The sequence below is a fragment of the Protopterus annectens genome, chromosome 14.part0, assembly GCF_019279795.1.
Source record: "Protopterus annectens isolate FY-2018-M chromosome 14.part0, PAN1.0, whole genome shotgun sequence".
Classification (NCBI taxonomy): Eukaryota; Metazoa; Chordata; order Ceratodontiformes; family Protopteridae; genus Protopterus; species Protopterus annectens.
In genome coordinates this window covers 466,192,659-466,215,411 of record NC_056748.1, presented here as the reverse complement: position 1 = coordinate 466,215,411, position 22,753 = coordinate 466,192,659, and the positions used below count along the sequence as shown (strand labels likewise).

Genomic DNA, 22,753 nt, shown 5'->3' with positions numbered 1-22,753 from the left:
GTATACCAGGATCAAGGAGGATTTTCTAAATTTTAATCTGAAATCCCAGATCGGTCAGAAGAGAGGAAACCAGTGTTAAGGAAACTTGATATCTGGGAGAAGAATCTGCAAAGATAAATCATCTAAATAAGGAAAAATGTGAGTGCCATTCCATCTGCAATGAGCTATGACTGGAGTTAGAGACTTTGTAAGCAGAAAAGAGAAAACACACTTTATTGTCACAGTCTGGTTGTGATTGGTGGGTTTGTATTTTTTTCTACTGTATAAACAGCCTTATTATCATTTATATGATATTTATTCACATTGATAAAGGTCATTGTGAACAAAACCGGTCTGTGACATAGTGCGTTTTCTCTTTTCTGCTGGTCATTTTTGGGTTTTGACTTTATATTTGGGACCTTGCAGATGCCGTCCACGTGAGGAGTCTTTGTGCAACTTTGTAAGCACCCTTGGAGAAGTAGATAACCCATAGTGTAATGCAGAGGAGTGATAATGTGACCCACACACACAGAACATCTGAGAAATTTCCCTGAAGCCTTTAGCCATACAAACATGATAGTATGCGTCTTTTACATGCAATGTTTCCATAAAGCGTCTTTGAGGAATGAGAAATAACAGACTCTGAAGAGTCAACATCTTAAATTTTAGAACTTCCACATGCAGATTTAGGAAGAACATCTCTAATACTAGTCTCCAAGAAGACTATTTCTTTGGTACTGGAAACATTCTGAAATAGAAGCATTTGCCTCTGATTTAATGACACTAGTTCTCTAACTACTAGGGTGAGTAAACACTGAAGAAAAAAAAGGTCTGTTTGGTTCAGAGGGTGGGGAAAAAAATTCCCTTGAAACAAGGGTTTTTATATCCAGTGCTGACTATCCCTCCTGAGCCACTTTTAACACCCATGAGAATGTCACAATATTTTGGCAAAGGGGACTATACAGTGCCAGTTGTTGAGCCAGGTTTAGAGAGACTAGAGTAAGAAGAGAGGGGGAGAGGGGAAGAATATTAGCATTGTCATTCTGAAGTTGTAGACTGCCCCTTTTTTGGAAAGGATCCTAGTTTTCATATTGCACTCCACCTGCCATCTCTGTTTGTTTTGCTGCTTGCCTTGAGAAGGCAGAAATTGCTTGTTCTGTTTCTTAGGCATGAAAAACAGTCTGAGAGATTAGTAAGCAAGGGTCTGAAAAATCAAATGTTAGATACTACTTTAATCAATTACTTTCCACCTCTCATTAAATTGTTTTAAGGCCAGAGTAACACATTGGCCAAATAAAACCTCCTTATCTAAAGCTCAACTCAACATTTCTGACTTTACCACATCAGAAAAAATATTTCGTACCCAGACATACCTCCTCAAACCAGTAGCAGAAGTAGAGAACCTATGCGCAGCATCTGCACAATCATACACACTCTTTAAGGCATGCTTAGATAACTGGGAAATTCTGGAAGCAATACAACTGAGACAGGCACTACATTCAGGGGGAAGACTGGTAGCTAGTAGTCTCAAACTGTCTACACAAAAAAGCACAAACCTCCACATATGGTTCTGATTGTTAAGAATTATGTACACCAAAGTGGAAGAAAAATCTCTTAGCGTATCTGTCCAAAATTTTCCCTTATTTGTCTAAAGGGGAAGGATTGGATGACACCATGAGCCTGCTCTTTGGTGGAGTAGGTGCTGATATTGCTGCAGGCTTAACCTATGGGAAGGAAACAAATACTTGCTAGTCTGAGAAACTTTGTAAATCCTAGTTGTTTTATTTGTGCATAAGGTTATAAGTTAGGGATATTACAGGCAGCATATTTTATGCATCCTCAAGGGCTAGCACTAGAGGAGGAGTAAGTGTAGAATGAGGCATATCCACTTGCAGCATATCAGAAATGTCTCCTCAGTTCAGGGGGAAAACCCATTTGTTCCCATAAAAACACCTCATGCATCCCGGCAATAATCTGGAAAAAAAAAAAAAAGAAAATTCCTCCAAAGGAGGTTATGAGGACCAATCTTCCTCAGCATAAGAATTTTGCTCTTGAGAATCTACAGGAGAGGAAGCCTTGCATCTTCCTATATCAGAATCATCTGACATGTCTTCCTCAAGAATAATTTACTGTCCTGCTTTACAAGTACTGAATTCTGTGTAGCAGGATTAACTGTCTGTAGCAATTTTTTGCTTAAGGCAAGAAAATATTTTTTTTATGGATACCGTGTTTTCTGATAAACTATGTATAACCTTTTGTCTTTTCCTTACAGGCATCTTTAGTGGCCAACTTGGAGAAGGACTATTTGCCCTGTCAAGAGGTCTCCTACCAACAACATTCCCCAGTATGTTTTCATGCCTCAGTAAAGATGGTTCTCCTATGCCCAGCTCAGAAACCGGAACAGCCAAAGAGGACATGGCTGATCCCCAGCTCATGGTAGCTAAAATGACTACATCAGAGGAGAGGTAAGTGAATGGTCAGAGAAATGACTGTTGGCTTCTACGGAGTCACCCACCATCAGCTGATGTGAAGACGGAGCCCGAGGATTTGGCAAAAGCTCTATGGAAAGTTATGTTCTCTTTCTAGGAACAACAACAATACATAAGCAGCACATTAAATTCCTGTCAGAAACCCTTTTAGAATAAAATTAGTCTGACAGAAAATTATGTCAGGTGAGTTGTCACAGTATGAACAAAAGTAATACTTTACTCATACAATTCCCTACACCTAAAAGAGCGCTGCCCCACACAAAACATTTGTTTAAAAACAAACAGGTTCACATAAGCAGTACATTTCCTCATAAAATACCTCCTCAGATTAGACAAAGTTAAAAACTGCTGTCAATAGTAAGAAACTTCTGATACTGAAGAAGTATCAGGTTTCTTAAAGTGCCACAGAATCCAAAGTAAATTAAAGTAAAAAACACTTGTGTGTGCATGTGCATGCATGTGTGTGTGTCTCTCTCTTTTGTTTTTAATTTTTCTGTGTAGAATGAGTCCCCCAAAAGGGACTTATCTGCCAGAAAGGAGATGAACTGGCATCTGCCTCTCTTGTGAATCTACTGTTGCTTCTTTATGAGAGTTAAGATTTTCCACTCTGAATGCTGATTTTTCCTTCATCAGGACTGACCACTCAGCAGTCACAGCTGAAGTGTGAGAGGAAGCCAGAGGTTATGGAAGCTGGCCGGTTGGTGTGTATTGGGCAAGACACAAATCATATGGCTTACAGGCTACTGCAGAGGTAGGAGTGATGAACACAAGTCAGGTTCTCATTTGGGATAGTTTAGAAAACATGTTACCTTGTTCGTAACTGATAATAGAGAGGCATTCAATATTGGGTGCACTTTAGTAGGTAATGAACTAGTCTTCTGTGGTCAAGCAGGAGTTGAGTTACTAGGAAAATATCTCAGCTTGCCAGTCACATCTGTTGTCAACATGTATGTGTAGTGACTGAAAGAATTACGCCATGTGTACTGCAGGCAGGAAGAAGGTATCTTTGCAGTGTCACTGATATTACTCACCAAGAAAGGTTGGTGATTTTAGTAATCCAGAAAATGTCTGGAGCAGAATTTTTACTCTCTTGGATTGAGAAGAGCCAACTGAGATAGATAAGAATATTTATAAAGGTGTCTCTTGGATGGATCCTGATGGAATAGTTTGGGTACAGTCAACTGAGAAAAGGCCCATGCTAGGATTACAAAACACAGAATAGATCAATTTCTTGGCTTGCTTACAAATGGCTGAGAATCCCCCAAAGGTACTGAAATCTGTGCCTGGAGAAAATGATTTTTTGCCAACCCTGCTTATACTGCCATAACTGTAAACCTAGAAATAAGTATAAGTGAGTCAAACCACCACGGTCCAGCCAAATAAATGTCCAGAAGATATGTAAAACAGCAAGCAGTTTATTGGAAAAAGGTTAGCACTTTCATGGGGTTACCGCTTCATCAGACCAAATCCAAAATTAAAATAAAAACCACATATTTATTTGGCTGGACCATGGTGCTTTGACTCACTTATACTTATTTCTGGATTTGCTGCTTTGTTTTGTGAGTCTCCTTTAGCAGTTGGGATAGATTATATATATATTTATAACTGTAAAACTCACAGGACAAGGGGAAGGAAACTGAGTAAACTAGGCAGCAAACAAAGGGCTTTTGTTTGATTTTACTTAATTTTTTTTCTGGTGGGGAGCAGCATTTGTTGTGATATCATTAGAAATTGTTAGAACTGTTCTATTGGTTTGGCACAGCTGCATAACACTGTTATATATAATACAACTCACCTGACATTATTTTCCGGCAGACTAATTTTATTCTAAAAGGTTTTCTGACAGGAATTTAGTATGCTGCTTGTGTATTACAGTGTTAAAAGTGTTACTCAAACTTCTTTTGCCATGTAAACAATTTTTCTATGCAGTCTGTCTCAAATATAAGGTATATACAACAGTGCATTTAATCTACATTTTTATCTCCAGAAGTGTGAGTTCCACTCCAAACCAACATTGCACGGAAATTTGTATGGCTTGTATGCAAGTCACATGCCTTTGTATGTTTAAATGCACTTACCTCATAATGTGCCACCCTCTGAGATTCAGAGATAAGCTGAGCATTACATATATTGCAGTATTGTTCAGTAAACAGATTGTTGTCCCCTGCACTTGCTGATTTCATCTGTTAAAAGGGCAAGATGAAAAGATGTTAGATTAAGAAAAATGTCACAGCAGTATGAATGTTACTATAATTTACCCAATTACATAGTCATTTAATGTCACTTCTAAAGGGCTACACAGATGCTTAACAATACTAATATTATTCTGCAAACTGAACAAATTATATTAGAATGTTAAATTAAATTCACATACAGTCCACTGACACAAGACTCATAAATAATCCAGGATATGTTAAAAAAAGTCTTTATTTATTATCTCTTATAAGATGCATGATTACAGCTGGAGATGTTACTGCTCAACCCTTACAAATGAGAAGAATAATGCCTAGCTTGTAAAGAAGACAGTAATACACAAAATTTGCATTAGCAGTATTAGATCGTTTTCTACATCCATGACCTGAGGGCTGCATCCCAGTGTTCCAGAGAACTATGTATGATGTGACGATGTGAGGTAGTGCCAGCTATACCAGGAGACATAAGGCAGTTGATGCGTAACATATGCCAGCACAGCTAGCTGGAGTTTTGTAAAGAAGTATATGTCATTTATATATCAAACTGACTTGTACAAGTGCTTGTGTTGAAAACGTAATTGTAAAGCTGCTTCTGTTAAAAATCTGCCAACAATGGGTCCTGCTGGACAGACAAGAAATATACCTATATGTCACACTGTACTGTAACTGTTGAAATTAATATACTGTAACAGAGGATACTGGAAAAGAAGAGGTTAATCTCAGTCCACCTAACTTTGAAAAATAGTCTGAAATTAAATTACTTGGTTTCGGCTATAAAGATTGTATCTTACAGTTCTGATTGCAAACAGTGATGAAATACCTGTGTAAACCAGGACTAAGAATCCTACTGTTCTGTACTTAGGGGTGAACTAATTGCTACCCTGGAAGGGTGAAAATTTTGAAATGGTTTTATAGCATCCAGATGCTATAAGACATCTCAGTAAAGCAAGCCTCTATCTGTGTGTATGGTAACACGTGTGCTAAATTCTGGTTCAGTTTTTAGCAAAGGAGGTAGTGTGGGAACCAAAGTCAGATGACCAGATGTATGTGATGTCATTCTGTAATCTAGCACTGAAATTATATTTTAATACTAGATGAGATAGAAGTCTCAGGGTAGTCTGTTTTTGAAACCTGACAAAGAAGGAAAACCACTCACCCACATCATCTTGCCTTGCTTTAGTAAGCAACCAGGGGATAGTAATTCTTTAGAACAGTTAGGAAAATATAGTGAGATTAGTTAAGTACTGTTTTTCTGTATCTGTATGAATCTATCCATCTGTGTTATCTTTAATATTTCCTGTGACTGAAACTCTGGTGTTTATTATAAATAGGCATTTAGTACTTTCATGTTCTTTTATTATTTATTATTAAATATATTTAAACATTTAATTTTGGCTGGTCTTTTAGAGAATATTTTAACTTTTGAGAGTATTTTTGGTGACACTGTCACCTCTGCTGAAAGCATTGCTGCATTGGTCAAACACCACCATTTCTATTAGTATTAATTTTATTCAGTATAATTGGGCACCCTTGTAAGAGCCTTACAGTAGCTGGCTGGTGGCAGTATAAAGTACAGTTGTGTACACTTACCATAAATGTAGATGTTAGAGTGTATTCACTGTTGCAGTCATTACATTTGGGTAATCTGCTGGCAAGTTGCCCTCAGTCGGCCTGAATATCAAAGTCTTGGGTCATGCTTTGGTTGCTGTCTCCTCTTCCATGATGCCAGGTCGTCAGGGGTATAAAACAGGCAGCCAATGCCATTTTCTTTAGTTTTTCTTGCCACAGATGTCAGGTGCCCCCCAAATGAGGAGCAAAAAAAAAAAAAAAAAAATATATATATATATATATATATATATATATATATAAACTATAAATATATGCAATTGTCACAACATAAACTTTACCTTCATTCAAAAGCAAATACAACACAAAGGCTGTAGAATATAGTGAAGGAAAGAAAAGCTGTAGAATAAAGGGGGATGGCGGGTGAGTAAACCGGACTGCAACAGTGAATACACTCAAACATCTACATTTATGGTAAGTGTACACAACTGTACTATGTTCTTTATGTTTCACTGTTGCAGTCATTACATTTGGGTAGAATCCCAAAGCTATGGATGGGAGGCTGGAACTAAATAGCATTAGGAGCGGCTATAAGGCCCTGCAGAACTGCAGTGGCAAAGCCTGCCCTGGACTTAGAGAAGAGAGGCAAATCATAATGCTTTGTAAAAGTATGAACAGAATTCCAAGTAGCAGCTTATAGAATGTCTTTGGTTGGTACCCCTCTGAGAAAAGCTGGTGATGTAGATGCAGCCCTGGTGGAATGTGACCTAATGCCCTTGGGCACCGGTTTACCATGATGGAAATAGCAGAAATGAATGCAGTGGCTTATCCACTTTGAAATAGCCTGCTTTGAAATAGCCTTCCCCTCTGATCCTGCAGCAAATGCCACCAGTAGCTGCACAGACTTTCTTAAAGATTTGGTCCTGTTTAAGTAGAATCTTAGTTGTCTGTGCACGTCCAAGGAATGCAGAATCCACCCCCCCCCCTTGTTCTGTGGATTTGGGTAAAAAGTTGGCAGGTGAATAGTTTGGTTAAGAGCCACACTGGATACCACCTTAGGAATAAAGGAAGGATTGGTCCTGAGGGGCACCCTGTCTGGGTAAAATAAAATAAAAGGCTCCACAGCCATGAGGGCCTGTAGCTCTAAAACCCTTCTTGCTGAAGTGATTGCCAGAAGTAAAGCTGTTTTCCAGGATAAAAACTGTATATCTACAGTAGCAGCTGGTTCAAATGGAGGCAGGGTGAGCTTTTCCAACACAAAATTGAGGTCCCATGCAGGAATTGGTGATCTTCTGGGAGGCCTTAAAATTTTGGCCCCTCTAAGATACTGTTTTAGCAAAGGATGAGAAAAAATCGGAGGCTCTGTGTTGTAATGAGCCAAGATGGCAGAGGCATGGATTTTTATTAATGAAAAAGATAGGCCCTTGTCAAGCATCTCAGTCAAGTATTGTAAAATCTGAGGAATATTTGGCTCTGCTGTGTCAGTTCCTTGTGCTTGGTTCCAAGCACAGAATCTCTTCCATTTATCAGCATAAGATTTTCTAGTACTAGGCCTTCTGGCTTCCAAAATGACATCCATCACAGATTTACTGAGGTGGTGGTGTTTGAATAACTACATGATCAGCCATGCTGCCAGGTTCAGAGTTTGGAGCTGATTGTGCAGGATTTGATTGTTCTGCTGAGACAGTAGATGAGGTATTTGAGGCAAGTACCAAGGAGGGAGTTGAGACATATTCCTTAGGATTGGGTACCAGTGTTGGTGAGGCCAGTCCGGGGCAATTAGAATCATTTTTTTTTCTTGTCTGACCTTTAGTAGGACCTTTGGAAGAAGAGGCAGAGGAGGAAAGGCGTCGACTGATAGATTTTTCCAACTGAAGGATAGGGCATCCACTTTCCATGCTTGTCTGTGATAATTCCTTGTGCAGAATTTGTCCAGTTGATAATTCTGGGGAGAGGCAAATAGATCTATGTCTGGGCTCCCGCATTTCTCTGTTATCATGCTGAAGACTTGTGGATCCAGTTTCCACTCAGGAGGGTCCCATAAGGTTTCTGCTTAGGTCGTCTGCCAGAGTATTTTGTTTTCCTGGCAGGAATTGAGCTTGAAGATGTACTTGGTAAGTCAAGGCTGTGTCCCACAATGCCATGGCTAGTCTGCAAAGGGGGTAGGAGTGTGTGCCCCCCTGCTTGTTTATGTACCACATAACTGTGGTGTTGTCCGTCTTTATCAGTAGTTGTCCTGGTTGAAGTAAGTCCTTGAAGGCTGTCAGGGCATTCTGAACAGCTAACATCACTTTCTGGTTGATATGCAGATGCATTTGTTTTGGGCTCCATATGCCCTGAATGCATCTCCCCACCAGGTGGGCCTCACAAGCATAGTCTGATGCGACTATAGTTAGGGTATGGTTGGCAGGGGGTAGAGTGAAAGACCGTCCCATGTTCTGGTGACATGTCTCTGCCCACCAAAGAAACTCCTGTTGTAGGCAGGGAATGAGTGGAATCATTGTTTCCAGACTGTGACAATGTTGACTCCATAAACTTTTTAGGTACCACTGTAGTTTCCTCATATGCAGTCTTGCATATGGAATCAGTAGAATTCAGGATGCCATGAACCCCAAAGCCTGCAGAATTTGTCTTGCAGATAACTGGGTTTTTGTTGCCATCTGTTTGAAGTAAATAGTCAGTTGCCTTTGTTTGTCTGGCGTAAGGTAAGACATCTGGGCAGTTGTATTCAAGCTTGAACCCAGGAATGTTATCTTTTGAGAGAGTGTACCAGATGTGATTTCTTTTCATTTATTGTGTACCCTAGGCATGTTAGAAGCCTTTTCACAAACCCCAGATGTTGAAGAAGAATGCCCTTGTTTTCTGCTTGAATGAGACAGTCGTCCAAGTAAGGATAGATTTGTATACTTCTTTGTCTGCAAAATGCAATTACTAGTGCCAGGCACTTTGTAAAGATCCTGGGTGCAGTAGATAAGCCAAAGGGCAGCGCAGAGAATTGATAATGCATAAAACCAGCCTTGAAGTGGAGGTATCTTCTGCATGATTCCCTTATTGAGATATGCAGGTATGCCTCTTTTAAGTCTAGAGTCACTAGCCAAGCATTCTTGCCCAGCATGGGCAGAAGCTGCTGCAAAGTTAGTATTTTGAATTTTGGTATGTCCAAGAATTTGTTCAAAATTGATAAATCCAGTATTGGGCACAAGGCATTGTCTTTTCTGGGTACCAAGAACAGTCTTGAGTAAAACCCTTGTCCTTTTTCCTGTTCTGGCACTAGCTGAATAGCCCCCATATCCATGAGGGATGTAACTTGTTTCTGTGCCTCTGCCCATTGATTTTGTGGCAGATCTGGCCAACTCTTTGGAAAGGGCAGAGTGTGGAAATGAAATCTGTATCCCTGAGATACTATGTTTAATACCCACTTGTCCTGGGTTATTAACTGCCAATTTTGAGCATGAAGTGCTAGTTTTCCCCCTAAGGGGGCTGCCAAAATATAAGTGTTTGGTGATGGCAGAGGGAAGTCACTGAGACTGTTTACTGTAGGGTTGCACTTTATTTCCTCCAGATTTGGAGGTAGAGAGACCCCATCGCTTTGACCTATAAGAATCCTGTGAATGGTATCTAGAGCCCTTTGAGCATCTGGATTTGCCCCTTGAAGCTCTGTCGGACACAGGAAAGGACCAATTTTTGTAGGCCAGTGTCTACTGAATCTTGGTGGCTGCACTTGTAAAAAGTATTTTATAGTTTGCATAGACTTAGCTTTGTCTTCCAATTTCTTTAAAACCTCTTCTGCCTTATTACCAAACAGTGTATCATGCTGTAAAGGTACATCCAACAATTTAGCTTTAACATGGTCAGGCAAATGTTGCTCCTTTAGCCAGACATGCCTTCAGATCCAGTAACTGTGGCCCTGCAGGAGGCCTCCAAGGAATCAAAACCACATTGCAAAGTATGCTTTCCAACTTGCTCTGCTGCATGCAATAATTCCTGTAATTCTTTATTTTCCACACATTCAGAAATCAACATCATTTTCTGTTTCAATAATCCTATAACATGCTGTTGATATTTAAGCATATGAAACTGGCAGTTTAAGGCCCTAATTTCCAAGGTTGCAGACATATAAACCTTCTTTCTCCATCTATCCAGCACCCTGGAATCTCTATCAGAGAGGGTAGGATTCTTAGCTGTTGAGGCCTTTACAGCTTTGGGACCCTGTAAGATTTTCAGGGTCAGCAGTAGGGTTTTTGAATAAAAATTTGTGAGAGTCAGGAACCCTGTAATATCTGTCTGGCTTGCTAGTAGCCGGAAGTAAGGAATCTGGAGTCATGCTTGATTCCAAAAACACATCAACAATGTCTAATACAGGAGGTATGGCTAAAGGCCTATGCTGAGGGAGAAGAAGGAAATCCCTAAGCCTCTTTTTTGATTCTGAGAAATCTTGACTCTCCCAATGAAAATGTTCCCTCAAAGTATGCAAGGTTTCTCCAAAGGAGTAATCTTATAGGTTCATAGGTTCATAGATTAGTACTAGGCTAACTGCCCTTGTGGGCCATTTTAAGCCTAGGCAATTACCCCATGTGAGAGTCAAACCCTACACCTTTTGTTTGTAAGGCAAACACCATAGCCTTAGAAGTTACTTTTGTCTGTTTTTGAAGCTGGCGTTGGTTTTATATAGAAATGCTGAGGCCTGAAGACACCCTCAGAAGCCGGTGCCTGCTCAGCGGCTCCGGACCCATCCGAGAGAGAGACATCCACGGGTACAATACTTTGAGAATCTCGGGGTGTGCCGGACACAACATGGGTCTCGGTAGAGGCCTGCAACTCGAAAGTAGCAGGCATCAGGGGCTGCAAAAGCACCTCACTGAATACCGGCGATTAGCTTAGGGGAAGCTTCATCGTCGGTTTTGAACCTCAACGGTCTGTCTCTGTCCTTTTCTTTGCATTTTTTGTGAACTTGGGTAGTCGGATTGCCATCCGACGACATTTCAGGGTAGTTAAATCTGTTTCCAAAATATTTTGAAGCAAAGATATACCGACACTTAATACTGCATTGGTTAAATCTAGCACAAAACCGACAGCAAGACACATTATGATCTGGGCCTAGGCAAGGAATACAGTACAAATGAAAATCTTTATGAGGTATTTGCTTCCCACAAGTAATGCAGTTACTAACTTTTACTGACATTGTAAGGAGCAAGAAAAAGTTTCCCCAACGGGGTACTTAGCTTTAATTGAAGACTTTGGTTCTGAAACTCGAATTTGAAAATTTCAGGAGTCAGCTGACCGGCACTTGCGAACTGCTTCTGCTTCGGGCACTGTGCGGCAAGAAAGACTAAAGAAAATGGCGTCGGCTGCCTGTTTTATACCCCTGACATCATGGAAGAGGAGACAGCAACTGACGCAGGACCTAAGACTTTGATATTCAGGCCGACTGAGGGCAACCTGCCAGCAGATTACCCAAATGTAATGACTGCAACAGTGAAACACAAAGAACATCTACCTCATAGTCTGGGCAAAGGCAGAAGAGTTAGTAAATTTGTGCCAGCCTTTCCCAGAGGTGTGTGTGTGTGTGTGTGTGTGTGTGTGTGTGTGTGTGTGTGTGTGTGTGTGTGTGTGTGTGTGTGTGTGTGTGTGAGAATCAAATCTCAAAGAGTGTGTGTGTCAGCTACTTGGAGCAGGGACACAGAGCATTGGTTTCACAGAGAGGGTGGTAGAGGACTTGGCTTGGAACACTCAGCTGAGGACTCAACTCTACAGCTGTGCCAGTGGGGAGTCTTACTGGGGGCCTAGAGAGAGGGCGAGAGAGAGGGAAACCCAGCCCCCAGACTGAGTGTGTTCCCTGTGTATTCTTAAAGGAGTACAACAGGTTTCTCTAATGTATTCCTCAACTTCACGGCCCTTTTCCTCCCTATTTACATTGTCCTCTGTAAAGCAACAACAATAAAGCATTTACAATTTTTATAATTCTCCTTACTTCTGTAACAGAAGCCTACCATCTCATACTGTGATGGTTTCACTTACAAAATGATTCTTTCATGTTTGAATAAAGCTTGCTGGAGTTGCCCAGTTACTGACATCGAGGCCAGACAGTGCAGGTCCTTTTTTTTTTTTTTTAATCAGTTCCCTCCCCCAAAGTGACATCACCACAGCCATCATCTGATTCTAAATAAAATAATAAGACCCACCCATTCTGTGATGTCATGGCTCCCTTGTCCTTCCCCCAGCCTGAGTGCTGTTCATTTTATTCAGTAGTAGTGTAGTAACACCGATGTTTGGAAACACAGAAATTTGGTATGCATACTTGTACATTCTGCACGGCAAATGATGCTTAGGTGGTGTATCGCTTACATACTTCTCTGTTGTATTTGCACCAGATACTGCTAGTGTGCAGTGCGGGAATAGAAAGATTAAAATGTTACCCTGGTATCAGAGGTGGCAGTGCAACATATTCATAGTGGCTTAACATGAGAGTAGCTCTAAGCAAGCACCATGTGAAACCTGAACATGCCCCTAGAATTATTCAGTGCAGCTTCCACACCTTAAGTCTGAAAATGAATTCACATACTCATATGAAGAGCAGTAGCTGCATATTGATGGCTAAAGGTGTATGAGCATATCGGGTGGTTACTACACTGTAAAACTGGTATGTAATGGTGGAGATATTTGGAAGGCATGAGCAAACACACCAGTATATTAAAGCCATAGCACCAATTGAACTGGAAGCTGGCAAATAGATTTAGTAAGGGATTTTGTCCATGCACAAATATTTCAACACTGATTCTTTGCAGTGGCATCCATTATCTGATTCAAGGTAAGTTAACCTTGATGTCCTTTATTTAAAAAAAATCAATAAAAAATTTACTTTCTTATAAGTGACTTCTGGACACAAGAAAAAGGAAGGGGAAAATATAGCAATGTGGTTTGTATGTACAAAGACAAATCCAGGGACACTGCAAAAAGGTTTTTTTTGCAAACCAACCAGTGGAGTAAAAACATATGAAGGCAAACACTGCATACCAACACACTTTGCACATGTAAATCTCAATTTTTAACAAGGGGGAAGCATGAAGTGATACCTTAACACTTAAATTAATAAAGATCTTAACTGGTTAATAGTATAAATGTTTTATTCTTTAGCTCCTTGGTGCAAGACCTTATTGGATGTGATTGCAGTCAAGTAAGACCATGGCTATAGTGCAGCAAAAAAAGTCCCCTCTAACAAAGGAAATGCTAGAGCAAAGATTAAATTACATGAGTCAAGCACCCTGCTGAGATCTGCCAAACAATAGAATTATCAGGTCAAATTACCCTCAGGACTTTGACAGCTAGGGAAGCTAAGTGTTATGGGGGAGGGGAGAAGTAAATGGACTGGAATTCATTGTCTCACAAATTAGTGCCATTTAAACTAAATTAGAAAAAAAGGCAGCAGTAAACAGCACTTTGAGTGTGTTCTGTGGCATTTGCACTGTTTCTGTTTTAAGTAGTCATCCAGCAGCAGGGAATGTTACTTACATTGTTCTATTTTACTCAGTACGCATGCAACATCTATGAAATGACAGGAACTTTAGGCAAACGGAGGCCTGCATGATGTAACATTTTTGAGCCAAACAATGATTTCTGGGATACTGGATGGCAACCTGATTTATCCAAAACACGTCAATATGCCAGCCTCCAGGTGGTCAGAGTCTGGAATTACATATAAAAATATTTAAAATCCTGTAAATAATCCCAGAGTGCTGTTAAAGTGTAGGAAACATCATGCCATGATTTTTGAGTTTGTGGGTGCGGTACTCCTTTAAGGGAAATTGTGCTTGGTGCATTGAGCTGCATCTGGAAATACTGTATGCATCTATTTTTGTTCCAAGTGAACATCCCTGTCCATTGTCATTGGTGAGGATTAAGGCTCCTTGAGTGCTGGCCCAGAGCAGGAATGACACATATACTACCACTAAGATCTTTGCACGCTGGAGTAAAAGGGAGGATCTCTGAGGCATTCATCTCAGAATTAGTATATAGTCCAAGGTGCACATTACTGTTCATGCTTGAGATTAAGACTGCAGGACAATTACCAAGAGAAATGTTGCTTTCTTTCTCTTGCAAATTAAACAGTTCTGCAATCTCCCTAAATGGATTACTTTGACAAGTTAGTGAGTTATGTGTAGATTTAGAATAAACATCAATGTTATGTTTAATAATTTACTAGAAATCAGGACACCTAAGCATAAATACAGAGTTTGCAATCAGAGAGACCACAATTGTTGAAAATGTGATGAGCCAGAAGCTGATGTTGCCATCTGTTCTGCAGTTGCCTGATGATGCAACAGATATAAGAGAAGTGCATACTGGAGTCTGAGAAGATTTCTAAGTGAAGAGTAATGTGACTGAAAGATTGTACTTATATGGTTAGGTTGAATGAAACAGAAATTGCAGGAAAGGGAAAGGCTGCAAATAATATCAATTGGACAACAAGTTAGGAGTTTGATTGTAAAAGATGGAAGGGGAAATGTTATGGCAAGACAGCTGGATACAGGCAGATAATCTGAAAACGTAAGAAGATCGATAAGGACTGAAAAAGGAAACTCCAGTATGGATAAAATGCAGTTATGGATCTTTATATAAAGACAAAAGGAAATGCTACATAAAGCAATGTGATTTGGCTGACACTGTCTTAGGATATATTCATTGAGCATGCATTTTTGCATTCAAAAGAGAACTTTTTACATGCTAGTATTGCTCTTGATGTAGTGGGAATATATTGTGTTATATCTTTAAATATTTCTTGGTGTCTTGCTGGAATGTATATATGTATAGTAATGTTTGGTAAACTGCTGGTCAAATGTTGTAACTTTTAAAAGTGATATTTTTTTTTACTTGGTATGTCTTGTATATGATTTTTTTTCTCAAAGAATGAGGGGGCAGATTTTTTTTAATATGCTTATCATGTTTGGTGGTGTTGTCATTATTAAAAATGTATACTGTCCAGAAGCATGTGGAACATGGAGTGGAAGAAGGTTACATTTAGATGGGGAGGGACTAGATTTTAGAAGTCAATATACAATTCCAAAAAAGTAATGGTGAGTGTGGAAGAGAGGTGAAGAACAGAGTACAGGCAGGGTGCAGTGGGAGAAGAGTGTCATGAGTGATTTCTGACAGACGGATACCAGTAAGAGTGAAAGGGAAGGTCTACAAGAGGGTAGTGAGAACAGCTATGTTACATGGGTTGGAGATGGTGGCATTGACAAAAAGGCAGGAGTCAGAGCTGGACGTGGCAGAGTTAAAGATGTTAAGATTTGCACTGGGTGTGACGAGGATGGACAGGATTAGGAATCATATATTAGAGGGTCAGCTCAGGTTGGACGGTTTGGAGACAAAGCCAAAGAGGCGAGATTGCGTTGGTTTGGACAAGTGCTGAGGAGGGATGCAGGGTATATTGGGAAAAGGATGCTAAGGATGGAGCTGCCAAGTAAGAGGAAAAGAGGAAGCCCTAAGATAAGGTTTATGGATGCGGTGACAGAGGACATGCAGGTGGTTGGTGTGACAGAGCAAGATGCAGAGGACAGGAAGAAATGGAAACAGATGATCCGCTGTGGTGACCCCTAATGGGAACAGCAAAAAGAAGAAGAAGAAGATACGATTCCAAAAATCCTGGCAATGAACCCGCTTCCATGCTGCCCTTAGCATACAGCTACATCTTGGAAAAATTGCAATAAACACAATGAATACATGAATGAATAAATGAATGAATGGAGTAAATAAATAAATAAAGAACGAATGAACACAAGCAAGTGTGGGGGAGCAACATCTTGGGAATGGAATACACAGTTTGCGAGCAGCATTCCCTTAACAATAAGAACTATGAAATTTTTGTCTGGCATTATTGACTCACCTTCATACTCAGTGGTTCACCAGTAAAAATACTACTTTACAGGAGTGTAGCACTATGTGCATAATTAGGGACAGTGAAGAAGCATGGGGGAGAATAGTTCCAGTGACTTGCATTCTACACTTTTTTCATTCATTCATTTGCTCAAAATAACATATCTGGGGTATTTTCACTCAAAGTGGCTGTAATTGCTGTGTGTTGCATGTTTATACATTTAATACCGACATAATATATTTTGGATGTAAAATACTTCCTCAAACAAAAATTACATATACTACAGCAAGTTTGAAACATAGGTTCATAGGTGTGTACTAGTCCAATGGCCCTGGAGCCTTGACAAGCCTAGCCCATAGAAGTGCCCTGGCATCATGCCGCCATTAGTTCCTGGTTCCTCTATCAAGTAGAGCCACTGGAGTGATCCCCGGGGTGAACTTTCTATTTCCCATCCACTCATCAAGATTACTCTTGAAAAGGGCCAGTGAGGTGCTCTGCTTGACATGTATGGGAAGTCTATTCCAGAGCATAGGCAGTCTCTGGGTTATGAACTTGTCCCTCCAGGATGTTCTGTTGATTGTGGTAATAAGGTTGAGGTCCCTGGGGCATGTGGTGCAGAGGGATTGGGATTTCTTTAGGTGTAACATTTATAATAGGGCTGGGTCAGACATGACTTTGTAAGTCAAGCAGAGATCACCTCTTAATAGATGATATGAGACAGAGAAAAGTTGGAGTTTTTTGAGTCTGTCCATGTAGGGCATGTGTTTAAGTCCTAGGATCCTCTTTGTGAGGTACTTTTGGGGCCTTTCCAGCTGTTGCAGGCATTTGGTGAGGTACATGCCAAATGGGGCATTATACTCAATGATTGGTCTAATGAGGGAAGAGTAGAGAGAGATGATGACCTCTTTCTTCCTGGATGCAAAACACTTGGTAATGAGATGTGCCACATAGAAGGACTTTCTGACCACAGTGGCAATGTAGTGGTCGAAGGAGAGGTTGCTGTCAACCTGTGTCCCCAGAACTCTTATAACACCTTCAGTGTTCAGTGAGCTACCATAAATGTGGTAATTAGTGGGAACTGAGTTTTTCCCAAAGGGAATGATGATGCATTTTTTGGCATTAAGCTTGAGCCCATGGTTTCAACACCAGTCATTGGTCTCAGTGAGGCCTTTCTGTAGGGGTCCTACATCACTTGGGGAGTTAATAATGGCTCCCAGCTTGCAATCATCAGCAAACTTGGTCAGCCCGAGTCCCTCCGTTTTGGCCTGGACATCTGAGAAATAGATGCCAAACATGAGAGGACCCAGGACCGATCCCTGTGGGACTCCACTCATGAAAGGTCAGTATTCTGACTTGGAGTCTGCTACTTTCACAATGTGGGTTTTATCTGTGAGCCAGTTTGCAACCCACCTAGTGATATAGGGGTTGATGCCTAGTTTGGTGACTCTATCAATAATTCCTGAGTGAGGAATGGTATCAAAGGTCGGCTGTATGAACTACCTTGCCCTCATCCACAGCTCTGGTGACTGACTCAAAGAAGTCAACCAGGTTGAGCAGGCATGATCTACCCTTCGCAAAACCAAATTGTGTGGGATCTACAGTTTGGAGATTCCCTATATCCTTGTTAATTAAGTCCATGATGATGCGCTCCATAGCCTTACATATCAGACTCATCAGGCTAATGGGGCAATAATTCCCAGGATCTGTAGTCACTCTCCCTTTATGGAGAGGGATGACTGTAGCAGTGTGCCATTCTGTACGGACAAAACCGAAGGTGAGGCTGTGATTGAACAGGGCACACTTGTGGTGCCGGTTCACTTTTTAGATCATGTAGAACACAGCCAGGGATATTGTCGGGTCCCATGGAAGCTGTATTATTGGTCTTGGACAATGTAGCTTTAACCTGTGCTGCAGTAATGCTGGGTACCTGGCATTCTTCCGATATTGTGATTGGTCCTTTGGGGGGTAAAGTTGGCACTGAATCTGTCAGCCAGTATGTTGTCAATATCTGTTGGCTCAGTATAGGAGGTACCATTCTGCAGTAACTCAGAGCAAATCTGGGTATTGCTGTGGAGATTCTTGATATAACTGTAGAAGGCTTTGTGGTTGTTTTTAGTGTCAGCCACAATTCTGCCTTCATAGCTAGCTTTAGAGGTTTTGATGAGGGATCTCAACTTTTTCTTGAGGCTAATAAGGGAGTCTTTCCAGTCTTGGGACTTCATCTTTTTCTGTAACAGTTTCTTCCTTCTGTTGTAGAGTTTGTTAATGGCAGGGGGACCACCTGATTGGCTTCCTTTTTTTGGAGGAGAGCATCTTGGTTCTGTTGGGTACGGCTAGTTCCATGCATTTATGTATGTGTTCGTACAGTGCATTGGTGTATGATTCGGTGGTCATGCACCTATTTCCCATTTGCATGGGTACCGTGAAGTTAGCCACCTCTGTTTTTAGGAGCCCAAAGTCAGCTTTGGAGAAGTTTTTCATGATGGTTACCTTTGCTGGTGGTATGGGTGAGATGTGGATTTCCGTGGTAATTAGTTTGTGGTCGGATCTAACCAGGGAGTAAACTATTGGTGCTGAGCCAATGGTTACCCATGTTAGTAATAACCAGGTCAAGTATGTTGTTTCCTCTAGTGGGGGTAAGAATGAGCTGGTCCAGTGCACTGGAATTAATGAATTCCAGGAAACGTTGGGCAAGTGTTTTGGTGCACGAGTAGTTTTCCCAATTGATAGAGGGATAATTAAAGTCACCCAGTATGAGAGTGTTGGGTTGGACCCTAATAGTTTCCAGGGTAATTAGGAATGTGGAATGAGAGTCTTGGGCCATGGTTGGGGACCTATAACATGCTATGACCTGAATTGCCATCTTACCCACTGTTAGTTATACCTGAAGTATCTCCAATGCGTTATGCTGGGCTACTAGTCAGGATGGTGCATATCCTTTATGAATATGGAGACGCCACCACCTTTGGAGCTTTGGTCCATTTTCTGGGTACGAAAGGTGTGGAATGAGTTATAGCCTGGTAGCACAGGGGCGCTTTCTGCGGATTTAAACCAGGTCTCCGTTACAGCACAAATGTCGATGTTCTCCATTTTGAGGAGTGCTTCGAGTGAGTGCATCTTGAGATTTAGACTTCTAGCATTGAGCAGCATGACCCTCAGATTGCATTTATTTATAGCTGGTGAAGGAACTTTTACATCAAATACATCAATAATTCAAAAAGAAATACACACACACACACATATATATATATATATATATATATATATATATGTGTGTGTGTGTGTGTGTATGTCAGAAAAATATGTATTAATGTGTGTGTTTAGTGCTTATTAGAAGCTAAAAGGGTTAACACATTTCATTCTATTTTATGTACAGCTTAGTTTTGTATGAAACTATAAGATGCTTTTCAAACTGCAAGATGCTCTTTGACCTAGTATTTGCTAGCACAGCAAAATTCATGTTTATGCATTTTGGAAATATACTGAGAAGGAGGTGATTATCTGCTAGGTCAGGAAAATAATGAATAGAACAATACTGTTTTCTATAATGTTATTGAACTTGAACAATCAGCTCTGTTCATGTTATGAGAACACGCACAGCTACAGAAAAGATAGATACAGTTAAACAAAGACTGCTTGAAGAAATTAACTATAATCTGTACTTGCTTTGTGCTTGAATTAGCCATAGTACCTTGAATGGTAACATTGCATAGTGAGAAGTTGTATCTGACCGGTGGTCATCAAGGCCACGTTGTTTTCCTTAGGAAGTTTTTTCAGTGTCAGCAGAAAATCATGAACAAACAGCTGCTATGAAATGATATTGTAAGAACTTATGATTTGTTACGTCAGCTTAGTAGACAATGTCTTGTAAGAAATGTATAAGAATGGCTTCACTTCCTGATTTTAGTTAGACAAACTCTGTATTAGCACGTTTTTGTCTCCTTGCTGCAAGATTAAAGTGCCTTAACCTGAACCTGCCATGTGTTGATCTTTTTGAAGTTGTTTTTCCTTTGACAGATTGGCCCTTCGGACCGGAAACTCTCACTTCGCCTCAGGTCAGATGGGCCAGGTGGCATGAAACCATACGGGGAAGAAACCACATTGGTTCTTCTGCGCTGAAAGACCTCCGACTAAATTGTCATTTAAAAGAGGCCAGCCACTGTTCTGATCTGCGACTGGAGGATGAGTTAATGGTATTTCCTTGAACCAGACGATCAATCACGGAGGCTGAGCTAAGGTGAGATTTACCTTTTTCTGTTTTAGATCAGGGACTTGATGTGCATTGTCTGTCAGGAGATTTGTCTTGTACAAGCCAGGGACAGAAAGATTGCAGTCTTGTCATAGATCAGGGAAACAGAATAGGTAGGCAGTTATTCTAGATAAACTGTGAAAAAAGAGAAATCGTGGTACCACGTAAAAACAAGAAGGGTTACGTAACATTTAAACAGTCAGAACAATAAGGGAAATAAGTGCACAAAAAGTTCCCAAGATCCGCCGTTAACTGAAGATGCAAAATATATGCGATTACAACATGCCGACAATGTTAGGTACTATACAAAATGGGTTAATAAATATGAATTTGATGGCAAATTAGAAATATCCTCGCTTATTAAACTTGTCAAACAGCTTAAAACTGACGCAAAAGGTCAGGTGAAAAAGCAACGTCAGTTAGGCATTCCTCAGGCACACAGGTAGATTGAGGAAGCAAACCGTAGGGAACAAAAGAGTAATAATTCAAAAACAATGTTTTTAGATAAAGAGGATAATAACTTGGTAATAGCATCAGCCCCCCCCACCTCCTCCGCTTCCCTTACCAGAATATGAAGCAAGTGGACAAGTTGGTCCACCTCCGCTATTCCCGGCTGTCCCCGTGAAACCAAAACCGCTTGTCAGAGATCCCATCGAGACTAAGTCTCGAACACGTAACTTAAGAGGGGATATTGAGTTATATCAAATAAATAAAAATTCACGAGCTATGAGTGAAGAAGAGATATGTCCGCTCATAGAAGTACCAAATCCTCAGGCAGGACAGGAAGGGCAGGACCCAACTCTCCTGGTATATAGACCATGGACACCAGAAGACATCCGGAAAGCTACAGAGGGAATTTCCCATCCAAAAGTTAATTTTAGAAAATTCTTAGAAGACTTACAGGGCATGAGGTTAAGTTATCATTTAAATGGAGAAGAAGTAGAAAAAGTAGTCAGACAAATCGTAGGTCCAGATTGGCACATGATCAGTGGCAACTGGAATCCCCGTGACGCAGAACACAAGCCACTCCCACATAGTAACGCAGAACTGGATAACAGAGTCAAAGGTCTAACAGACCGAATCTCTTTGAAATGGAAGTCTTGGGCACACTGGACTTACATTAATCAATGCATCCAACAAGAAGGTGAAACTGTTGATAGATATTATGCTAGATTATTAGAGTGTTTTAATAACCATTGTGGAATGCAGGTACCTGAAGACCAAACACAAGATTCCCCATATGAGCAGCAGCTAAAGAATGCATTTTTGAAAAGCAGTATTGCGCCCATTAGCAGCTTTATTACAAAGCACATGGTAGATCACCGTACAAGTAGATCACAGTCATTACTTGAATATGCAAGACATGCCGAAAGGCATTTTAATAACAAAAAGAAAAAGAAAACCCAAGTATTTGCTGTAGAAGATGGAGCAGAAGTTTTTGTAGTACAGTCTGGGAAAAAGGGCAAGAAAAATGCCCAGGGAAACAAACAATCTGATAAGTGATCAGAGGAGTTTGAAGAGAGAAAGAAAAGGGGTGAATGTTTTAAGTGCAGAAGAAAGGGACATTTAGCAAGGGATTGCAAGCAAAACAAGAAGGTAGCCATGGAAGATAAGGAGGGTGAGGACTGACTATATGATAGCCAAGAATCACTAGAAAGGATTAACAGAGAAAAGACAAATGCAAATGTGATAGAGGGAGTAGAGGATGTGATAGAAGAAATAGAGGAAGTGCAGGAAATCACGGATAGTGAAGAAAGTGAAATTTTAGACTTAGCATTATTAAGCCTAGAGCTCTACTTAGCAGACACGAAACCGGAAGTTACAGTTCTGGTAGAGGGGAGGGAAGTTAAATTTCTGTGCGACTCAGGGGCATCACGGACCCTGATACATCCTTCCAAACTACCAGAAAATTCAGAATCATTTGATTACATATTAGTGAAAGCAGCTAATGGACAGCTGTATTGGGAGCCACTCTCCCATAACATAGCAATAACTGACCCTGTTTCAGGGATGACCCAGAAAAGCAAAATTGTTGTTTCTGCAAAATGCCCAGTAAACCTTTTGGGCAGAGACCTTATGCAGATATTTGGCATAGCAGTAGTTCCAACTATGCCACAGCGACAAATGGATACTTTTGTAGTGCGACCGGAGGGCAGAACATTTTATTGGTACAGCCAGGACTTGGTCACAACTGGTCCAGGGGCAGTAACCAAAGAGCTGATGAACATAGCCATCAGTAAGTCCCCCTCCCTTGACACTGATAAACAGCATTTGTTGCACTGTACTCTGTATTATTGTAGCACACCAGGACCTGATAAGGAGTATGAACAAGAACTATTTAGAAACCATGCAAACAGATTAGTATTACGTAATCTGTACTGGGACACAGAAAGGAACAGTGTAG

General features: G+C 40.6%; 1 protein-coding gene across 1 annotated transcript in view; it reads right to left on the bottom strand.

The window, feature by feature from the left end:
- Positions 1 to 22,753, bottom strand: part of LOC122789044 — a 3,657,207-nt gene that overhangs the window by 3,225,659 nt on the left and 408,795 nt on the right. Inside the window, exon 4 of the mRNA XM_044056223.1 lies at positions 4,547 to 4,651. Within this exon, the coding sequence (XP_043912158.1) occupies positions 4,547 to 4,651 (105 nt within the window). The remainder of the gene's footprint in view (positions 1 to 4,546; positions 4,652 to 22,753) is intronic.